General features: G+C 47.8%; 7 protein-coding genes across 7 annotated transcripts; 2 read left to right on the top strand and 5 right to left on the bottom strand.

The window, feature by feature from the left end:
* Window positions 1-78: 78 nt before the first annotated feature.
* Window positions 79-1,567, bottom strand: FOMMEDRAFT_153110 (NAD-binding protein; the record flags this gene model as incomplete). The annotated part of the gene is made up of 8 exons (XM_007263855.1): window positions 79-272; window positions 328-389; window positions 443-584; window positions 634-827; window positions 882-1,040; window positions 1,093-1,198; window positions 1,254-1,320; window positions 1,400-1,567. The coding sequence occupies 8 exons, from the start codon at window positions 1,565-1,567 to the stop codon at window positions 79-81; spliced, it is 1,092 nt and encodes a 363-aa protein (XP_007263917.1).
* A 955-nt stretch (window positions 1,568-2,522) lies between these two features.
* On the bottom strand, window positions 2,523-6,010 carry FOMMEDRAFT_104009 (uncharacterized protein; the record flags this gene model as incomplete). Its single annotated transcript, XM_007263856.1, has 13 exons — window positions 2,523-2,819; window positions 2,872-3,414; window positions 3,469-3,552; window positions 3,604-3,708; window positions 3,761-3,903; window positions 3,955-4,161; window positions 4,218-4,271; window positions 4,323-4,421; window positions 4,471-4,606; window positions 4,660-4,928; window positions 4,981-5,076; window positions 5,131-5,264; window positions 5,319-6,010. The coding sequence occupies 12 exons, from the start codon at window positions 6,008-6,010 to the stop codon at window positions 3,097-3,099; spliced, it is 2,337 nt and encodes a 778-aa protein (XP_007263918.1). The 3' UTR covers window positions 2,523-2,819; window positions 2,872-3,096.
* A 112-nt stretch (window positions 6,011-6,122) lies between these two features.
* FOMMEDRAFT_166116 (uncharacterized protein) lies at window positions 6,123-6,766 on the top strand (the record flags this gene model as incomplete). The annotated part of the gene is made up of 2 exons (XM_007263857.1): window positions 6,123-6,276; window positions 6,339-6,766. The coding sequence occupies 2 exons, from the start codon at window positions 6,123-6,125 to the stop codon at window positions 6,569-6,571; spliced, it is 387 nt and encodes a 128-aa protein (XP_007263919.1). The 3' UTR covers window positions 6,572-6,766.
* Window positions 6,767-6,906: 140 nt separating this feature from the next.
* FOMMEDRAFT_139123 (uncharacterized protein) lies at window positions 6,907-9,395 on the bottom strand (the record flags this gene model as incomplete). Its single annotated transcript, XM_007263858.1, has 6 exons — window positions 6,907-7,179; window positions 7,232-7,307; window positions 7,372-7,549; window positions 7,599-7,954; window positions 8,010-8,399; window positions 8,449-9,395. The coding sequence occupies 6 exons, from the start codon at window positions 9,393-9,395 to the stop codon at window positions 6,907-6,909; spliced, it is 2,220 nt and encodes a 739-aa protein (XP_007263920.1).
* A 407-nt stretch (window positions 9,396-9,802) lies between these two features.
* FOMMEDRAFT_153115 (uncharacterized protein) lies at window positions 9,803-16,733 on the top strand (the record flags this gene model as incomplete). Its single annotated transcript, XM_007263859.1, has 16 exons — window positions 9,803-10,009; window positions 10,054-12,336; window positions 12,394-13,126; window positions 13,186-13,295; window positions 13,353-13,451; window positions 13,506-13,676; window positions 13,729-13,995; window positions 14,058-14,144; window positions 14,203-14,318; window positions 14,372-14,436; window positions 14,489-14,798; window positions 14,851-15,526; window positions 15,577-15,697; window positions 15,753-15,907; window positions 15,960-16,520; window positions 16,578-16,733. 16 exons carry the CDS (start codon window positions 9,803-9,805, stop codon window positions 16,731-16,733), a joined length of 6,117 nt encoding a protein of 2,038 aa, XP_007263921.1.
* Window positions 16,734-16,894: 161 nt separating this feature from the next.
* On the bottom strand, window positions 16,895-17,714 carry FOMMEDRAFT_78680 (uncharacterized protein; the record flags this gene model as incomplete). Its single annotated transcript, XM_007263860.1, has 6 exons — window positions 16,895-17,099; window positions 17,167-17,303; window positions 17,362-17,434; window positions 17,485-17,502; window positions 17,556-17,607; window positions 17,663-17,714. 6 exons carry the CDS (start codon window positions 17,712-17,714, stop codon window positions 16,895-16,897), a joined length of 537 nt encoding a protein of 178 aa, XP_007263922.1.
* A 438-nt stretch (window positions 17,715-18,152) lies between these two features.
* FOMMEDRAFT_77809 (uncharacterized protein) lies at window positions 18,153-20,155 on the bottom strand (the record flags this gene model as incomplete). Its single annotated transcript, XM_007263861.1, has 6 exons — window positions 18,153-18,857; window positions 18,919-19,025; window positions 19,086-19,433; window positions 19,496-19,791; window positions 19,874-19,953; window positions 20,027-20,155. 6 exons carry the CDS (start codon window positions 20,153-20,155, stop codon window positions 18,153-18,155), a joined length of 1,665 nt encoding a protein of 554 aa, XP_007263923.1.

Below are 20,155 nucleotides of genomic sequence, written 5' to 3' on the forward strand. Positions count from 1 at the left end.
TCCATGATTGTTTTCATAATAGCATTGTCTACGGACGGAGCTCGCAATTGCTATACAACAAACAGATGCCTTTGTGCATCATAGTTTGCTGCTACTTTTTCTGTTCATTTTCATAACAATCTTTCCGAATTGATCACCTCGTTGCATTAGCTCGAACCCTTTCTCAAAATCATCCAAACTTTCAAGAACGACAGAGACGACTGGTTTGACCTCGTGGAGCTTAATGAACTCCGTCGCATCGATCAAGTCCTTCTTTGACCCCATGGTTGTTCCTACAATTGATTGTCTTATCGAGATGGCTGTCCAAAAGATGAACGCAATACGTACCTATCAGCTTCTGGTTTCTTAATACTTCCCGCATTGTGAATGTTATCTTCGGCTCGGCCGTCCTGAAATCACCTTCTCAGTACCTTGGTCCAGCCCAGTTGAGGTGAGCACGCACATTCCATAGCAAACTAATTTTCCTCCCGCTTTAAGTGAGGCACCTACTTTCTTGAATAAGTCGCCTCCCCCGGAATCTATTATTGCTGCGAGCTGTGCCCCGTCTCGTTGCAGCAATCGGGCAAGATCGTCGGGCCATGTAGCTTGTAACAATCAAAAAGTACTTCAAAACAAGATCAAGATTAGATCTACCTGATTTGTAGTTCACTCCTCCTTTGGCTCCTAGTCCAATGGCTTTTTCTATCTTTTCGTTGTTCCCACTAGTAACGTAGACATTGGCGCCTTTTGCGATGCAAAGCTGGAGTACAACCAGTGCAACACCTCCGCCGATGCCTGTGATGAGAACACTATCGCCTTTCCGAACATCTGCAGCAACTGCAACAGCCCTTCAGGAAGATCAGATTGTAAGCGTGTAGAGCCATGATCGCACTTTTACATACCTCCAGGCGGTTACTCCGGCGAGAGGCCATGCGGCTGCATGATGGTCGTCCAAGTGTTCTGGAACTTCAATTACCTCGTCTCTTGAAACCTTGATGAACTCTGAGAACACCCCGAGAGAAGGAAACTTAAGGCCTCCCAAAAGGAGTGGTATCCCAAGCCTAACGTGATGAATGATACCGCATGCCTTCAGGGAATAAGAAGGGCACATACGGGTTTTCGGGAGCGTCGGGAGCAGATTGCCAGCCTTGCATGGGAACGATGAATACACGCTTGTTGAGTAACTCATCATTTGGATTCGTGGATGCGATCACTGTTCCTGTAGAGTTCTCTCAGATACACGTATCAGAAATCCGTAGGATAAGGACATTTACCTACCGCATCTCCACCCAGCACACTGTCAAACGCAATGCCAGGATACAGGCCCTTCCTAATCCAGAGCTAGAACGAAGATTCAGCGACTTCAAACTTGGCAACTTCTATGTTGGCACGATGGTTATATGAAAATGGGGAGACTCACATCACGATGATTGAACGCAACAGCAGATATTTTAATTATTATTTCATCAGACTGAAGCGCTGGATCAAGCCTCCGATTCTCTATAACGACGTCATGATACACTCCTCCACTCGTAGAAGTGGCTGCTTTCTTAAGCACAAGTGATCGAGTTGTCTGTGAGGTACTCATAATTGATAGTACAAGGAAAGGACTGCAGAAGGCATTCCACGGTTATGCGACAGATGTGATTATAACTGCATAGTTGTGTCATGCTGAAAACCCGTCCGTCCCCGACCGGTTGTAGTCTCATTACTCAAACCTCTTCTAACACGTGAGAATTACCCACTGCACTAACACGTGGAAGGACTGACTTCGCATGGCAGATTTACACAGAACTTATCAGTAGATGGAACAATGATTCCATACGTTATTGTGCATAGGAATCAGTAGTGATACACCGATATACTTTGGCATACGCTTTAGGCACCTGCCTGAATAAGTCAAAATGCAAAGAAAAATGGCATCCCAAATTGGTGTATGTAGACTTCTGTAGTGCACTCGCCGAATGGTGTAGCAGGCCAGATACAGTCGGCGGTGCAGTCGGCGCTGTTTCAGGTGGTGATATGACGGTGATTGATATATTCATATCCTACGGATTGAAGAACTTAAGAAAGCAGGGCAAGGACAGTTCTTGCACAACGGAAATCCAGCTTCAGTCTATCCTCGCTACTCACTGCAGAATCCCATGAACCTGCACCCCTTTCCAGCACAAGTAGAATATGCCAACAACATCCATCATGTTAACCAGCATAGGCTTCCATTTTCTCCAAATTTTCCAAACCAAACAGCCGTCCTACAGAGTCTCAATGCCGTTCAGGCATACCTCGATAATCTGCGTACAGCAATTGTAGGACACCCATGTGCATTGCATCCGGCCCGAATGATACCCCAGGATGTGTGCCAAGTGCAACCTCAACCTCAGGTAGGACCGCAAAGACGGCAGAGGCCAAGATTACACGATATGCATGGTGGCATGTCAGGACCGATAATATTCCAAGGCAAATCCCAGAAAACGCGAAACACAGGTAGAAATAGCAATCCATGTCAAGTATGTCAATTGAAGAAGAAAAAGGCAAGCTGAGCCCATCCATAAACGCCTGACCTCTCTCTGATGATCGTTTGAAAATAGTGCAACAAGGAACCCAACTCGTCGGGTGCATGTGAACGATGCACTGAAACAGGACACAAGTGCCTTGTAGTCCAGGTTCCTGCCGTATCAGATCATGCTACAAGACTACATCGAGAAGTATGTTCTGCGAAAGTACGGTATTGCAAGTTATAAACATTTTGTCGCTATAGGGCGCCAACCTGCCTAATGGATCAGAATTAGACGTGGCCAATAGACGTGGTACTCTTGATAACACAAATTCGAAGCGTTCCTCTGAGTATATGGTAAGACGACGACGACTCTTGGATGGGAGAAAGCAGCTTACTGAACAGATTGACCTAGATACAAGGTGGAAATGGCGACAAACACGACCTTGGCCCTTTTGAGTCTTGTCGAGACATAGTAAAGAGAGAGACCCCTCTAGGTGAAACAATGCTTGAGATAATTTAGAACCGTTTGGCGACTCCAGAGACGGTTGGGGAAAGGCATTCAGATAGTTTCTTTGTTGCATTCCTGATCCAGTTCTTGTTCGACATCCTTGCGCAGGCCTTCAATAATCAACATCTTCTTCCATTTTGTCTTCTGTATTTACTTCATTCCGGCTTTCTTGCGCACCGCGGTATGGTAGTTCCCCATCCTGAAAATGCCCTAATAACCAATCGATTCGACATAGCCCAGATGCTGTTGCAGAAGCAAGCAAAGGAGCACGTGCAAGTCCGCCTCCATTGTTCCATGCAACGCGAGTAACAGAAACTTCTGGCGACCAAGCACCTGCGCCTTGAGCACCTGTTCTAGGAGGCACTGCCTCGGCCGTTGCTTCTTTCTTTCCCTTTTTCGAGACTGAAGTGCTAGATTTATCGGGTATCTCCTACAATTTGAGCGAATAAGAATTTACATTCTCCAAGGCCCCAGTCAAGCATACCTGAGGGAGGAAGTGATCCAACATCCTATACTCCCCACCATTTCTACTGTAGTCTATTTGATAGATTTTGTAGTATAAGAAAGGCTTGAAACCACAGTAAGCTCCTTGCACAAAATGGCTAGCGACGAATCATACCGTAGTGGGGCTGCGTCTAGTAGCTCTGAGCATGTTTGTTGTCAACAAGGAGCCGTCGGCTGAACCAAGAGCGAGGAGGGGATGGTAGTCAGACGCATGCAGACTCTGGACAATGCATTATCAATCATGGCTCGAGATAAAAACTGGCCTTGCATACCCAGACCGGTCCTCCTGACTCAATAACAATATTACCGCGACCGAGGATACCCGGGGCCATCGCATACGTCTTGACACTGTAGTCGAGATCTATAGTAACGACACCCTCGGTAAAATTCGAATACGTCATAGCAAGTACGACATCTGCAAGTCTTGTAAATACAGGTCGTAATAGCGAGGATGATCAATACTCACCTCTAGTCCTGTTTAGAATACACCCCCACCCATCTCTTAAATCAGTTACAATCTCGCAACCGTCATAACCACCACTCGCGATTTTCGTTGGAGAGTGAGTGAATTTCAAAGAGCCGTCTGCGGCGGCGCTAGGTATTGGAATCCATTTTATTGAGCGAACGGCGGATTGGTGGATGGAGAGATAATGGGTCGGCAAGATCTCTGAATCTTTATAGTATGTGAGCCATCTTTGTATCTCTGGTTTCGGGGCACGTCGGATTTACCTCGAGTGGAATCTTTTACGAGGGCTTCGTGAATATTATAAACGGCGATAGAACCTAAAATCATGTTTAAAAGGGGGGCGGGCAGAGATTGTTGTTCAAGCCAACCATTTGTGCATCCTACCGCTATCCGCTCGCTGTTGGCCCAATCTAGAGACCACATGCATGTTTCCTCTAGTTCTAATTGTATCACCGGTTGAATTTTCACTGAAATACTTGGTCAGTCCTTCCGACAATTTAATAGCTGCTTTCATACCAAATTTCGGACGCTCCTCTAAGCCAGAGCTCAAGTCATCCGGGTCAGGGACAACGAAGATACTTAGCGAGCCGTCCTCAAACGTCCCTGCTAGTAAACCTAATTTTCTCTTGCCAGACGGAGATGAGTTTGACCACTAAAAGCATAGAGTTCAGCGATTAGAATGAGTCAAAATGGTATATTACCTACGGAGTCATGGGAAGGCAGAGGGCACCATTTAATTTCGTGCGCTGGCCCACAGTCCAAGCACAGTACTAGCTCACACTTTGTCTGACCAAAATCATCATCAGCCTCGCTACTTTGTCCATTCATTTCTGATGAAGAATCGGAACGTCTGGGTGAATGACTCCAGATCTGTATGCATGAAGGAAATGGACGGCGGCATTTACGTCCGATCAACGGTGCATGCACATTTGACGGCAAAGGTGCAACCGCGAGGTATTGTTTATGATGTCGATCTTTCTTGTCGATGAGCTGATAGTCTAAGGTGCGAATGCTCTAGTAACGTACGGGATCGATCCTGAGAATAGCTCGGACACCAATCAAGGCCCCAGACTGGGCCACCAGCGAAGAAGACAAGCGCCTTCTGCCCAAAAGCATCATCTTCTAATATATCAATAGTATCAGGTGGGCCAAACGGTACTTGCAGTATGAGCTCACCGATTTCGAAGCTGTCCAGCATGTCTATTTCCTTATGGACACTCTTTCCAGGTTTGCCAAAAGAACATTTGATGGAGACCTTCGAGAATTCATTGAAACTATCAGCCCCTCCCGGCAAATACTTTCTTGCTTCTCTAGGGGTTCCATCAATTAGAATGTACTGACCCAGTGTGAGATCGTGCACGCACTGTTCACTGATACTTTCGAGGTCTCCATCATTTATCTTGACGGACTCGTATACCCTCGTCCTTCGAGTTGTTTCTGTCTCTGTATCATCCTTATTCACAGTTTCTGATTCTTTCCACCAAGATCTATCTTCCAACAGTTCCCAGATAGGACCTCGCCCTACATTGTATCCGCTCGCTTTCATATACTTTTCTGCGTTCAATTTGTTGAAATTCCAGCTCAAGGTGGAACGAGTGACGGGTGGTTTGAACGGCGAAGGGGGTTGGGTAAGTCGCTCAATGAGCGAAGGGCGCAAATACAGCGGATCGGCTCGTTGCCTGTGATCCAAAGCAGATGTAGAAATAACATGTTGCGGGCGGCTAGTTGGACGTGCAAGAGCAGCTGAAGGCCTCGGAGACTTTGCAGGCATTGACTTCTGTTTTCCCGGCTGCTTGGCTTTTCGCACCTTTGTACTCTTAGATACCTCTTCAACAATGGAAATATCGTTGTCCTCATCTACTAGAGCGCCCTCGCCTTGAAGAGTTTCGCCATCCGCTTCGTCAAGTGCTGCATCATCCTCGTTATCCTCTTGGTCCTCTGGGGGTTGGAAATCATCACTGCTAGCTTCTCCATCATCATGTGCAGCTTCGTTGTCCGAGTCAATGAGGTTAGCATAGCTAGGTCTCGCTTTGCGGGGACGCAGTGCACGCGCCATGAAGCAAGGAAGTCGAATCTCGAAAGTTTCAGCATCTACTACCTTCCTTATTTGGTAGCCATACAGAAACACGCGCAGGAGGTCCTTTGGTCACAATTTCTTCCACTCTGCCATGTTTCGACGTATCATTCCTCAAGCAACCACTCTAAGGCGGTCGGTCTCTCACAGACCACGTACTTGTGCGCGTCCATTCAGATCGTCTGGGCGTGTCAATGAAGAGTCAAAATCGAATAAGGACCCAGACACTGGAAAACGGAAGTCCGAACGTAAGTCTTTTCCGTCATTACTTGTCAAGCTTTCAGTCTCTAACATTTTACCGAAATTTTAGCGACGCCTCTATCATCATGTCCCGAAAATACGATCATTGTTGGTGTGAATTATCTTAAAGGCCAAGAACCGATCCTCGCAAAGAAAGACGAAGATTATCCGGCATGGCTCTGGAGCTTACTGAAGCCCAAAGAGATTCCAGACGATGGACCGGGTGGGTTGGGTGAAAAGATGCGCTTGCGGGCGGCGAATAAGAAACGAATAAAGGAGCAGAATTTCTTGAAAACCCAGTGAACGGGTGAACTTTATGTTGAAGGACATCCAATTATTTGCACGTTCTCATCGTGTTATCCTTTGACTACATTCTCTGACCAAATTGTCTATTCTAGTCCTCTCGTTCTATCGTCAATATTTGGTCTAATCTACCAACCTGTATCCTGCATTCGGACCGCACTCAAGTATATGATTACTATGAACATACAATAAAGCCCTTTATGCGTAGAGTATGAAACAATGGAGCATGCGCTATAATACAGTGACAACTCCAAGAAAAAAGACACATCTACATTCAGATTACTTGGAAAAGGGAACAGATGCAATGCCGGGTACGAGCTAAAGAACGTTGGACATTAAACAAAATCAAGACCTAGTATCATTGATCCCTCGGACTCATGGCTTTCATCCAGTTTCCTGTGAGGGGAGTGAGGCGGGGAGCGAACAATTGCTGGAGTTAGCTGTGACGAGAGTCCACCAGACTGCTGCAAGGGTATGTCTTCGTCGCTTGTGATCGGTGAAGGTGAAGGTGAAGGTGAACGCTGTGCGAGAGCTGGCTGAGCTGTCTGTCCTGCTGCGTGGTGCTGCTGTTGGTGAATGTCACCACGAGCAGGCTGCCGCCATTCAAACTTGAACAGCGAGGTAAATACAATATACATCAAGAGCGGACAAAAAACGTACAGCATTAAAAACTTCCTGCTTATTCATGCCTCCCGTATCCCGGTCGATACAATAACACAGGTAAAGTGTATCCGCACTTTGGAATAAGTAAGTTTATCAGCAAACATCCAGTATATGGGGAGCTCAGACGTGGTACTTACGTGTCCTCAACAAGGCTGACGCAGAACATCCCTACTAAAGCAGTGACGCCACCAGCCAACAACGCCGCAATTGGTGCGTATCCAGGGGCGCTGAGAGTATGTACAACGAACAGATAAGCACACAAAGCGAATGGAAGGGTGAGGGTCAGAGGTGTTATCGTCAGGATGGATAGGGTAGCTGATGAAGATGTTAGCCACTTTTCTACGTATGGTACAAAAACACTTACGATCTATTCCTGATCTACGATAGTTAACCCTTCCACTGGAATTCGCAACCGCTGCTGTCAGAGCACGTGCACGTCTTGCACTTGGGAAGAAGGCATCTCCAGTCAGACCAACATATACTAGAGCCAAGCTACTGAGCGCTCCCGTCGCATTTCCCAAGAATTTTATGGGAAGCCTAAGCAAAGGGAGAAGCGGGATGGGCGCCCTCTTGAGCAAACCAGTCAGCAAGCTAAGCAGGCGAACCCCTGTAAGCAAAAGAGCTGAGAGTGCAATTGAGCCTAGCGATGTGTCTGTAGACCTGTATAATGCTGCGTGGATGCGAAGTGTGTCCAATGGCGGCGGACTTGGTGCCTCCGGGCTTATGATGATCAGTCTGCGACGTGAAGCTCAAAAATAATACTAAAAGAACTTACGGAAGAAAATACCACGCGCCAACAACTGACGCACAAGTTGTCCGTAGAACTCCGCGGGTTACTCCCCAACTCCACAACCAAACAGCAATTGTTCCAGCGATCGACCATTCCGCCCAACTCTTGACATGCCACTCCCAAGAATTGCCAGATGTTTGTGGGTAAACGCGGATAAGAAGAAGCCGGAATGAGAGTGTCAAGAAAGGAATAGAACCAAGCAGAGCGAGTAAGAGCATCAATGGTGATAATGCAAGTAAGAAAGGGTTAGAAAGGAGTAGCGATGTCGAAAGAGTCAGGATGGACGAAGTTGAGTGAATCTTCTCTGGTAATCGAGGTAATCGTCTCGCCGTAAGAATTGCGAGAACAAACGGGACGAGGGAAAAGAGTCGCAAGCTATTTGACCTATTAGAACGAGGGTCATTGATCAGAGAAACTAACCTACCCGACTGTCTCTCCCCACGACGGCTCCTTGCCTTCTTCCCACATGAAACTACCAACAAATGCCCAGATGGCGGAAATAAACAAAGTTGCTGGTACGAAGACAGATGTAGCAAACAACACTGGCTTCACAAATACAGTCAGGAGCATGATATGAGCATAAGATACGAGGGCGCTGATGAATGTCAAAATTGTCAAGAGTGGTACAGTGTGAAGTAAAGTCGTATACGGATTCAGAATTCCGCCAGACGGATTCCTTGGAGCAGAGGTAGTGAAAAGGATAGTGAATGAGCCAATCAGACATGCAGTAACACTTGCAAGCCAAGCTGCTGTCCAATGATGGTCCCTATGCACAGCTCTACCCCGCCTAACATGAGGTCGAGGATCGGGCAGGAAGAACACATCTAATGGCCGAGATATGCCGTCGCGAGGTAAAAGGGATTCCGTGAGCGTGTTCTCTTGATTGCTGCGAGTAACTGGTTGTGTTGGTTGAACAAGGAAATCCTCTGGAGGAGCGCTTGGTTCAGACGAAGTATCCGATGGAAGAGAGGGCGAAACACGGTAGGAAAGGGGCGCCTGGTGCGACAGCCAGCCTTGTACAGGAGTGGTAGTCTGCTCCGTCCTCGTGTTTTCAGACGCAATCGGGTGTAGAGCGTCCGCCGCAAATCGAGCGGTGCGTACCAGCGGAGAGCCTTCGTCGTCGAGCCGTAGATAAGGGTCATCATCATCATCATGTGGCAAGTCTGTATGACGAAGCTGATAATCACTGTTTCGCCCCAGATGAGGGTCATCGTCGTCGTCAAATTCCGCAACATCCGACATGTCTCCGATTCGAGAACCGTCGTCCGTTGTGAAGGAATAGAAGAGGGGCTGGGATGTTGACAGCGAGGAGGGGGGCCGCTGTTGTCTGTTCAGAAACTGCGACGCATAGGCCGTGAAGGAGGCAGCCATTGGCGTCAAAGGCAGGGAGAAGCAATGAGGCGTGTTCAGTGGTGGCAATTTGGCCAGAGTAATCAGAACGCGTCACCGTCGATCGCCCAAGTTAGGCAACTGCGCGAGTCATCTCATCCAGTCACAGAGTTCTGCAAAAGGCTATGTCAGATGGTAAATGCATCTTGAATGAGAGACCAAGTCTATCTTGATTATAGGTGACTCACGGACCTTCCCTCCCCGGATGAGCGCTGAATATGAATTTCGGCTTGTAATCCCTTGGGTCGAAGGTGTTACATTGCACGTGCAGGAAATGATGTAATTTGTCGATATATTTCTTGAGACGCGACCGCGAACAGGAGTCTGAGACTTACTTAAAGCTCTGGTCTTAAGCAAGCAATGCGTCGCGCTCATAGATATTCCCAACCATGACCTCTTCGTGGTTTCCATTCAACTTCAACTTCTCATTTCCGAGCCTGACTCCGCCGTTGTCGATTCAGAGAAGATTTATCTCCTTTCTCTTGAAACGATCCCTCGGACATCTTCTGAAGCCAGGACAGCTTGACATTGACCAGATTGACGCTCAAATCGGGAATGGATTCGTTGAGATTAAAGATCTGGAGCTCGATTGCAACGTGAGTTGCCTGTCTCCGTATTTCTTCTATTAACAAAGTTCCAGGCTATCAACTCTTTCGTAGACGGCCTACCTGTACAGCTCCGCAGCGGAGCCATAGCGTCTGTTACTGCACGCATACCTTGGCCTAACCCGTTCTCGTCAACCGTCGGACTTTCTCTATCCGGTCTGCAACTAGATTTCTGCCTCTCGGAGGCCCCAAGTAGCTCTCACGAGACACAATATGCAGACGAGTTAGCGGAGTCTGTTGCTTCAGTCGCGGAATCTTTCGTTCATGATGAACTCACGGAGGGGGAAGAAGCTCAGCTTCGTCAGTCCGTTCATTTTGAACAAGCTGCTTCTGGTGGTATTCCCGGTGCGATCAATTCTACGATTGATCAGGACCAAGAAACCGCACACAAGCTTGTTAATGATCCCGAGGGTGTTTCTATATTTGCAAGGCTATTTGAGAACCTACTAGCGCGGTTCGATTTCGACGCTTCAGAATCAACAATCTCCCTGACACATAAGGATGTGACCATTGGTCTATGCATATCTCGGATCCATTATTTTACTAGGGGCGTCGTGCAGCCCGAGCAAAGCTCGGATCCGGAGAATCCTAACAGCGGAGAAAGACGTTCTCTGGAAGTAGCCGGATTTAAGCTTACAATGCAAGACTGCGATGAGCGCTCTTTGTCGCCACCAAATCCAGTTGACGAGCAAATGCATTCCGACTTGGCACACGAGACCAGTGATTCTGAACTAGATGACGAAACGCAAGTCGCGATGTCACAGTCATTGATTTCTCTTCCCCCTCGGCCTCTTGACAGACCTACAGGACCTCCTTCACCTGTGCTATCAACGATATCATCGGTGTCGGCGTCGTCGAGCATGTACGAAAGTGCGTTGTCAGCGACTGGTCGGTCACAGTTACCCTGTCAGCGGCCGATTGGCTCTGATATGCCCATTCAAACTGGCCAGTCTAAGCGAACGATATTAGAAGTGACAGAACCAATTCTGCTCCACCTGACGACGCCTCCGGTTGCCGAACGCAACCAGCTCGGTCCTACTGACGAATCACCCGGACAGGAAAGGGATCAGGAGCAGTCACCACAGAATATGAAACTGGACATTTCCATGGGGATTATAGCTATCCTACTCGATGCACGATGCGTACATGGTCTACTGATGATTGCTAGTGCATTCTCAAAGGCTATGCCTTGGTCACCTGTGACGCGACCAGATGTAGTAGAGCAAGAGGCAACAACTCTTGACCTCATAGATCTTTCACTGACTGTCAAAGGTTTGGTGGCCTTGATTTTCGGAGATTATGGCAATGGCCCACAGGAGAGGTCATTTATTTCTCAGTTCTACGAGAAGCCTCTCATCCCTCTAAGTACTTTGAATGGGTACACGCGTCTTCACGTCGATCTAGTTAAGGTGACGCGGAAAGCCGAAGCTATAATAAGTCCCCATGCGTCCCCTACATCTCCGCAACCATCTCTAGAGTCGTTTGCATCAACAAGACCGCAGATGCCCCGTAAGTGCTTGATAACGCTGGCTATCTCTGATGTATCGGTTCTTGCTTTCCACTCACAGATTCCATCTTCTTCCGGCGCAAGCAAGAGCGGAAAGCCTAATCCATCTTCACCAATCCTCATCACTGATCGCAACCTGGCTTATTCATATCGTCTTCCTTCGACTCAGCCAAAATTACATCCAGCGAGGCATCTTCATCCGTGCGCCGATGACGACAAGAATGTCACGATGCCTAGTATTGACATAATGGATTGGAATTCCGAACACGCTAGAGGACAAGGCGCTAGCTTACGCCATTGGCGGACTAGAGGTGCAACTGCTTCACATTATCAGAAAACTCCAGGAAGTCTTGGAGCGGGCCTTGTTTCCAGCGTTGGTATCCCGTTATCCCCAACGCAGGCCATGCGAAATCCTTTTACGGACCAGGCTCGTTCTCCGAAGTCTAACGTCTCATCGGCCGTTTTCGCCCGGATACAGCAAGGAAGAGCTGCAAACATCACGTCCATTGCAGTAGATACCCTTCCTATACACTTCTTTGTCGACCTGGGCGTCGTTCATTCAGTATCCGAATTCCTGGTGACTGCTCTTCCTGGTACAAATGAGGAACCAAACACCAGCCAAGCAGGCATGCATCGGGGCCAAGAAATAGAGGATGAAATCGATGGTGAATTATTCACGCAGACACCCATCAAGGAGAAAAGCAGACTCGAGAAACTTGTATTAGAGGACTTGGACTTGGACTTGGACTATCGTCAGGCCGGTGATACCACGCCCAAACGACGAGCGAGCCCATCTCGGAGGGGAGCAAAGGTTTGTAGATCCGTCCCTCTTTCTTCGTAAGTATGACCTAATCCTCTAACGAAACAGACACGTCGAAATAATTATCACTCATCGCCGCGGTTTGATTTACGAATCCCTCTCTTACGTGTGGAACTCTTGGTACCACCACCTGTTGGTCGATCACCGCGGACAGGGCCTTTACTGCTGGATCTTCATTCAGCTCACCTATCGACGTCAACTCTTCATTCGCCTGGAGATCCACGCGTCCCTCGTTTTAGTGTCAACGAAAAAGACGATACTGGCTTTGAGGAATGGTTCAGTGATGTTCCTGCGTCACAGACAACTTCACTCGAAATTCGGCGAGTTGTTCTGGCATATGCAGGGCTTGGGCAAAAAGCAGCGGAAGCGGTTCTTTCACTTGGACCACTTGGCGATACTGCCGCGGAGACAGCCCATGATGAACACGGCCGGCCCCTTCTCTTCCCTCTAATTCTATTCCGGAGTCGCAACATGATGGGCGAGGAACCTCGACCTAACGCAATACTTATGCGAGTGCCATCCTTGTTCGTAAATATGAATAAAGCCTGTTTAGACGGCCTACAATTGTGGGTCGACGGTATAGGCCAATGGTATGAGCAATTGGCTGGTGGACAGCCCACTGGGGGTAGACCGAGTAATCAGGTCAGCAGGACGAGCAGTTTAATCGGCAGCCGTTACTTCATTCAAAGGTCGGGCAGTGGAAGCACGGAGAACGAGCTGGCGAGCGCAGATGATCCGAGTACAAAGAGCGAGGTTGTTGTTAAGACATGTGTCTCTGAAGGTATGCGTTTCAAACACGAACATCAAGACTTGGTTGCTTACGCTGTTCTGGTTTGGAAGTTTTCATTCGTCTGGAGATTCCTATGGGAAATGGCACAGAAGATAATCGGTTACTCGACATATCTGCTTCCGATGTAGATGCTTTAGTGGAGGTCAAACCAGAAGGAAAGGTGTGTCTTAACGATGCCACGCCGTATGAATGCAGCTCACGTCTCGGTCATTTCTAGGACGAAACCGTGATATCTCTCAATGTTGTTGATGTGAACATCAAGGAGCGCTCAGTGGCAGGACTTCACAGTGTGCTTATAACTAGACCAATGAGCATTGTGAGCATGAGCTTTCGCTTAGATAAAACTTGCAGCGCAAATAACTTTTATCAGAATAGGATTAACAACCCTGCCCTTAAAGTTCGCTTCCGATCCGTTTCTTTGCCATCATCGATCGCGAAGGAGTCGAGAGTCCGCCTGGTCCTGAACGGACTCACCTTAAACTTACGGTCTGAAATAGAGTGGATATCGGACTTAATGTCCTTCGTGAAAGCACCTCCTGGAGTAAGTTCATGCACAGACTCCTACTTTCAATTGGCTAATTCAAAGAAACTAGGCATTTGAGTCCGTGATTCCGAGTGAAAGAACCTATGTTTCAGTTGATGTCCGGGACTGTGCACTCCGAGTGGTTCCGCCTACACGACAATGTGCTGCTGTCATTTCATTAGCGGACGTCACTGTTTCTACCGATCTTGTTGGCGATTCACAAGAGATGGCCTTCCATGCCTCGGTTTCTGACCTTTCCGTGTTCCTAAACGATGACAGTCTTACTTTGACTGAAATATCTGCATTAAGCACGGGGCCTGATGCAGCCTTTTGGATGGTTTGTGACCTCACAATCTTTGGATATATACACAGACTCTGTTAACTGCGTTTTGTAATCAGGGACAACGTTATGCGCTCCTCGCTACTGTTCAAGGCCTCAACTTGCAGCTAAAGCACAATGGGAAGACTGTACCCTCTAATTCGCAGGTTAGATCATTTCTTCCCCTTTACCAAGCGACTTTCTCATAGACGGCTCCGACATAAGGTTTCGATTAATGGCATGCTTCTTAAAGTCTATCTATGCGCAGACACCATATCGGGAATTGCTGGCTTTATTGCCGACGTGCAGTCCATAATTCCTGTCAGCGCAGACGCTGCGTCGTGAGTTTTCGGCTGAGTGACTTCTGAGTTGATTCTCACCGCATTGCTCCCAGTGCGCTGCCTAAGCTGCCTCGCAGAGCCATGGAAGTCTCTGACTCCCGATCTTCAACGCTTCTTCGTAAGTTAATAGGAATTTTGGCCTATTGGCTCCCGGCTGAGATCTCTTTCAGGTTCACTGGACGAACAGGCCTTCCGTCGTCAGCCAGTCATAGGACCTCTACCAGATATGATTGATGACGATTTGCCCAAGAACCCGGAATATCTGGACTCTTCGTTTGGAGCTGCAGCGGGACTCCGAGCTCTTGATGATGACGAGGATGATGACTTTTATCCGGAGGATCAGAGTTCGTCCACACAGTCCTCTGAGAACATTATCTCTAGGCACGGAGGGGAAACCATTAAAATGCTCTGCTCTCCACTTGAGATTGTGGAGAGCTACTTCGAAACACTTACGCCGAATCCACTCGATTTTGCTGCGCAGTGAGTCATTTCAGTTCGAGTTGGGTTCTCGGCTTATTAATTATTGTCCTAGGCACGGTGAAACCTCTGTCAGGGTACGCATGCAGGACTGTGACGTTCACTTGCTCCTTTATGATGGATACGACTGGGATCGAACTAAGGCCGCGATTCGAGAAGAGGTAAAGCGAGTGAGACGTCGCCTCGCGAAAATCAGGCAGTTACTTGCGAATGGACAAGCCTACGATCCGAATATCGACGAGATCAATTCCGTTTTGTTCAATTCTGTTTACGTAGGCCTGGAGCAGGATAAGGAAGACTTGGAAGGAGATGCTCTTATCACAGCTATTGATAACGAACTAGCGGTGGACGCCAGCGATGTTGCATCGGAAAGCTCGTGGCAGTCATTCACCCCAGATCGGAAGGCACGTGTTGAGGCCGCAAAATCAAACCTCCGCTTAAACAAGCTGGATAGAGCGAAGGGGCCGAGCATAGAGTTTGCTCTTCGTGGTATGGCGATCGACTTCGACCGGTACTTACCTGATGCAAACCTTACCTCCCGCTTGCTATCCACCGTCAGAGATTTGGAAATTCTGGATCATATCAAGACGTCGACTTGGAGCACGTTCTTGACCGAGCTGAGATCTGACTCGCGAGGCAACATTCGTGAAACGGATTCCAATATGGTGCGAGTAGAATTGCAAATGCTGCAGCCATTCCAAGGTCACACTGAACAGGAGGCGCGACTGAAGGTACGTAATCCATTCCGGTAATAGGCTGCAGAGCATAATGTCGTCGTTAGGCAAAAATTCTGCCCTTACGCTTGCATGTGGATCAGGATGCTCTAGATTTCCTGAAAAAATTCTTTGCCTTCAAGAGTGGCGATTCCGCATCTCCGTCCGATGAGGACGAGATATTTTTCCGTAAGTTCTTGAGACTCTCCCCAACGCTAACGCCTATAATTATTCCCTTGCTTAGAACACGTCGAGATATTTCCCGTCGACATTAAACTTGACTACAAACCCCGTCGCGTCGATTATAGGGCTCTGAAAGAAGGGAGGACTATTGAGTTGATGAACTTCTTCCACTTCGACGGATCAGAAATGACTCTGAGACATATTACTCTAAAAGGGGTTCGTATTGTACAGAATATTCCATCTGACATTTATTGACATATCATATCAGATAACAGGATGGGCACGGATGTTTGACACCCTCAACGATCTCTGGACGCCTGATGTCAAAGCGAACCAGCTGGTGGATGTTATCTCTGGTGTATCGCCAATTCGGTCCGCTGTGAATGTCGGATCGGGCGTGGCGGATCTTGTGCTGTTGCCAATCGCTCAGTACAAAAAGGATGGACGAATCATTCGAGGGTTGCAAAAAGGTACAACAGCCTTCATGAAGTCGACCGCTATGGAAGCAATCAAGCTCGGTGCTCGCCTTGCGACCGGAACGCAAGTTGTCCTCGAGCAGACTGAGAATGTTCTTGGGGGACAATTTTCCGGACCGGTGACCGCTGAAGCTCTTCAAGCCCCACCTAGATCTGGTCCATCAGACGCGCTTTCGGATGAAGACGATGACGGGGCTTCGGCTGGAGAATTGTATAGCAAGTATGCTGAACAGCCCACTAATGTCAAAGAAGGCGTGCAATCGGCATATCGGACTTTGTCGCAAAATTTTAAATATGCAGGACAAACGATTCTGGCTGTGCCGATGGAGGTTTACGAGCGTTCTGGAACGGAAGTAAGTTCTTCATGATTTACCGATGAGATATCCCTCTGACTGAATGGGTTTCCGTAGGGCCCTGCACGCGCTGTTATCAGAGCAGTACCAATAGCAGTCTTAAAACCAATGATCGGAGCGAGCGAAGCTATCAGTAAAACACTATTGGGGCTTCACAACACTCTCGATCCACAGGCACAAATTGACACTGAGACCAAATATAAGCATCGGTGACGGCGATTCAGGCTTTTTTTGTATTCATTTGCTCTTTACAATCTGTATCCTTACGCAATGCTATGAATATAGACAAGTAAAAGAAAAACCCCAATTGAGCATTCTAAGCAATACAAATGTGATATAAAAATGCGAAGAGACTGACGAAACTGCAAACCAACTCAGTCGATCTCCATACCCATAGAGCGTCCCTCGCTTGGTACAAGTGCGCTTTTCTTCGTAGATACTCGGACCTTCTGCTTGATCTTTTCTGGCTCTTCTTCGACTGACAGCGCTGCCATTGGCTGTAATAGCTTGACCGAGCTCGGAGTGGCAAGTTTCTTCTTCCGGCGATGTGCAAGCAATTTCGCACGGCTTGCGGCCAGTCTGTCCATTGATTAAGCAGAATAATAAGAACCCTGAGCACGACGGAATAGCCAAACTGGTTACGCACCTGTTTCTCCAAAATGCCTGCTCGCGTCGCTGTCTAATCTCCCCAACGCGCTTCATAGCCTTGATTGTAGTCGCTATAAGCTCGCGGTTGTAGCGTACAGGTACATTTCGTCTTTTCTCGAATTCGAAAGTTGAATCCTGAAGATGCGAACATTCAGTTAGGAGAACGGAATACAGATTATCCGAATGGACGCACGATTGTCATTTCTTTTCCGTGGGCCTTCCTAAACGCCTTCGTCCATCTCACTTTACGAGGATTTCTCTTCATCCTGAATACTTTGTTAGGGCCAGCTCTGCCGAGGGACATCATCAAACATACTTGAAATTCTTATGGCATCTAATATTTGCGTCAATCACCAAGAGACATTGATTTTGCTTAGTGAAACTCACTTCGAGGTGCAGAATCGGAAAACTTTGGCATCGTTACGCACAAATGCCGAGCCTAATTTAATGTAAAATAAGAAGCTTGGAAATCCTAATGAAACGAACGAGCAAACCATGTCCCGGGTAGACATTTTTTGAGCAGAAATAGCACTTCTCGATCCGCATTGTTAAGTGCGCTCGTCGTGGCTTTCGTAAAGTCGTAAAGTCGATATGCGGCAGCACGAATTGTGCGTGCCTTTCCAGGTTTCCCACGGGGTTGTGCGGTCACGTGAAGTTATCAATGAAACATATTCAATTTGTCATCTACCACACCAGGTGGGCACCGTGGGCTCGGATGTAAACTCAAAGAGCCTTCTCACATTCCCCAAACCACGATATTAGTTTAAGATACTCTCCGCCTTGCCTTTCATTTTTGCAATTACTAGTCTATGCTGGATCGGATGTTCGCAATATGTTCCCGATGCCCGCATTTCCCAAAAATTTCGTCGACAAAATGTATTCTTTATTAACGACAACCGTTCAAGCGATCGAATACTTTGATACCAATAATTCCAATAACAAGATGGAAACTCACCATACCGAAATATTCTCGTAGAATTTTGCTTAATTTTCTTTTTCTTCGGCAAGCAAGTCATCCACGACCTCACCCGATCTTACTCCTATGACGCTCAGAAGTGTGTCGCTAAGACCATGAGTTGCCTCTGCACAACCTTGTACGTATATGCGTCCGCGCTTTCCCTGAACAGACGAGACGGGTAGCAGTCTATATGCTCTAGAAATGCGGATTTGCACCGGTGTAGACAGCGATTGCGACGAGCACGACAGACTTGGAGAAGACGGCGGTGTGCTCGAAGAACTGGTGCTACCTGTAACTGGCGACTGTATCGGATCTTGCTCGTGCTGACTGGTATGACGACTATCAAAAGATGAAAACTCGCTCTCTGCCTCAGGGGCAAAAGTGCAGTGAGCAGGAACGAGCTTCACGGGAGTATCGTCCGTTATCCCTGCGAGTCCATAGTCCTTGGCGAGATTTGATCTACGAAGGAAATTCATCCAAGCAGTGCGCTCATAGCCGGTCCCGCAGATGATGGCGTCATATACATCTTCTACCAGCTCATGTGTTCGAGTGTTTTGGCGAACAAGAGTGATTTGTCGTGGAGAGTGGTCAACACCTAGCGAGGCAATGGTCGCGCCGACGACGTTCTCGTTATGGCGGAGATTGATACGGACGTTCATATCAGATGCACCGGAGCAATCACGGGAAGCAATGCTCTCCGATAGCCTCTGTTCGTAAATGAGCTCGTATAACTGGAGGATAAAAGTAGATGATCAGCTGGTCAGAACTTGACAACAAAATGGTCAAGAGTACGTTATCAAGGCTCTTCGGGTTCACAACGCTGTAGTTCGTATTCTTGTATTCGGACAAGATTTGGCCTCGCAGGCGGTCCGTCGAGAGGTTGTACCACTCATCCGTAGCTATTGAATTAAATGACGGAGATATGAATCCAGGACCGCAGAGGAAGCTCATACACGTACAAGAAGGATCAAAAATTTCGTTTACGAATGGGCTGTCGTCACTCGGCTTCAGAGAACCTTTGCGAATGACCATATCGACCTGGTGACCACCAGGTAGAAGACTTTCCAGTCGATTGTAAGCATCCATAAGGCACTCTGCGGCACTCTGGCCGCCACCAACAATAGCAATCTTCAGTGGCCTGCCCAACTGTGAGAGTCTGGAAAGCACTGGGCGGATGAACGTTATATATGATGCGGTGTGTAGTACCGGGACCTCGAGCACACTCTCTTCAGTCCATTTTTGCTGCTGGAGGGAAGATAAAACACGTGGAATCCGAGGAGAGCCACCGGCAGACAAAATTATATCCTCTTTGAGACGAAGCTAATCAGCACAGAGATTGACCCGCTGATGTGGTCAAGCATATACTCACTTGTCCTGCGTACGATTAGCTCACCCGAAGTCGATCGGCGACTCGTAACCTCAATGCGTTCCTCTTCCCCGACATGGACTTTGGAGATAGCGATGACTTCCTCTGCATATGTGACTTCGACTCCCCTGCGTGTCACCTCCCGGGCCGCCCATGCAAGGTAGTCGGAAAACTCACGGCGCGACGGGATGGTTGAACCACGATTGATGAACACACTCAAGCGGTTCTGGGCGTGGAGGTAAGAAAGGAAGGTGAATGGTGAGCACGGGTTACGGAGAGTCGCCAGATCCTTCAGGCAGCTAGAGAAAAGGAAGTCCGGTGTCAGATAATGCTATTATTATTTGCAAAACAGAGGCAATGATACACTTATTAGATACCGACCTTATTTGCATTCTAGCTCCAGGAATGAGCATTCCTGGGTGCCATCGGAAATCCGGGTGTTTTTCTATGAAAATGACGCGCTGGGTTTTCTTGACATATCGTCAGAAAAGTAGAAGCCAAAGGTATTGAGGGAAAATATATTGACGCTTTTACCTTGTCTATCGACCACTTATCGGCGAGTGCAACTGCGATACCGAGGTTCGCAGGGCCAAATCCGCAACCAAGAACATCATAAGTGTCGATGTAAGAGTTGATAGTGTTGTATAGGGGATCTGGATTCAT

Source organism: Fomitiporia mediterranea (genome assembly GCF_000271605.1).
Source record: "Fomitiporia mediterranea MF3/22 unplaced genomic scaffold FOMMEscaffold_3, whole genome shotgun sequence".
Lineage (NCBI taxonomy): Eukaryota > Fungi > Basidiomycota > Agaricomycetes > Hymenochaetales > Hymenochaetaceae > Fomitiporia > Fomitiporia mediterranea.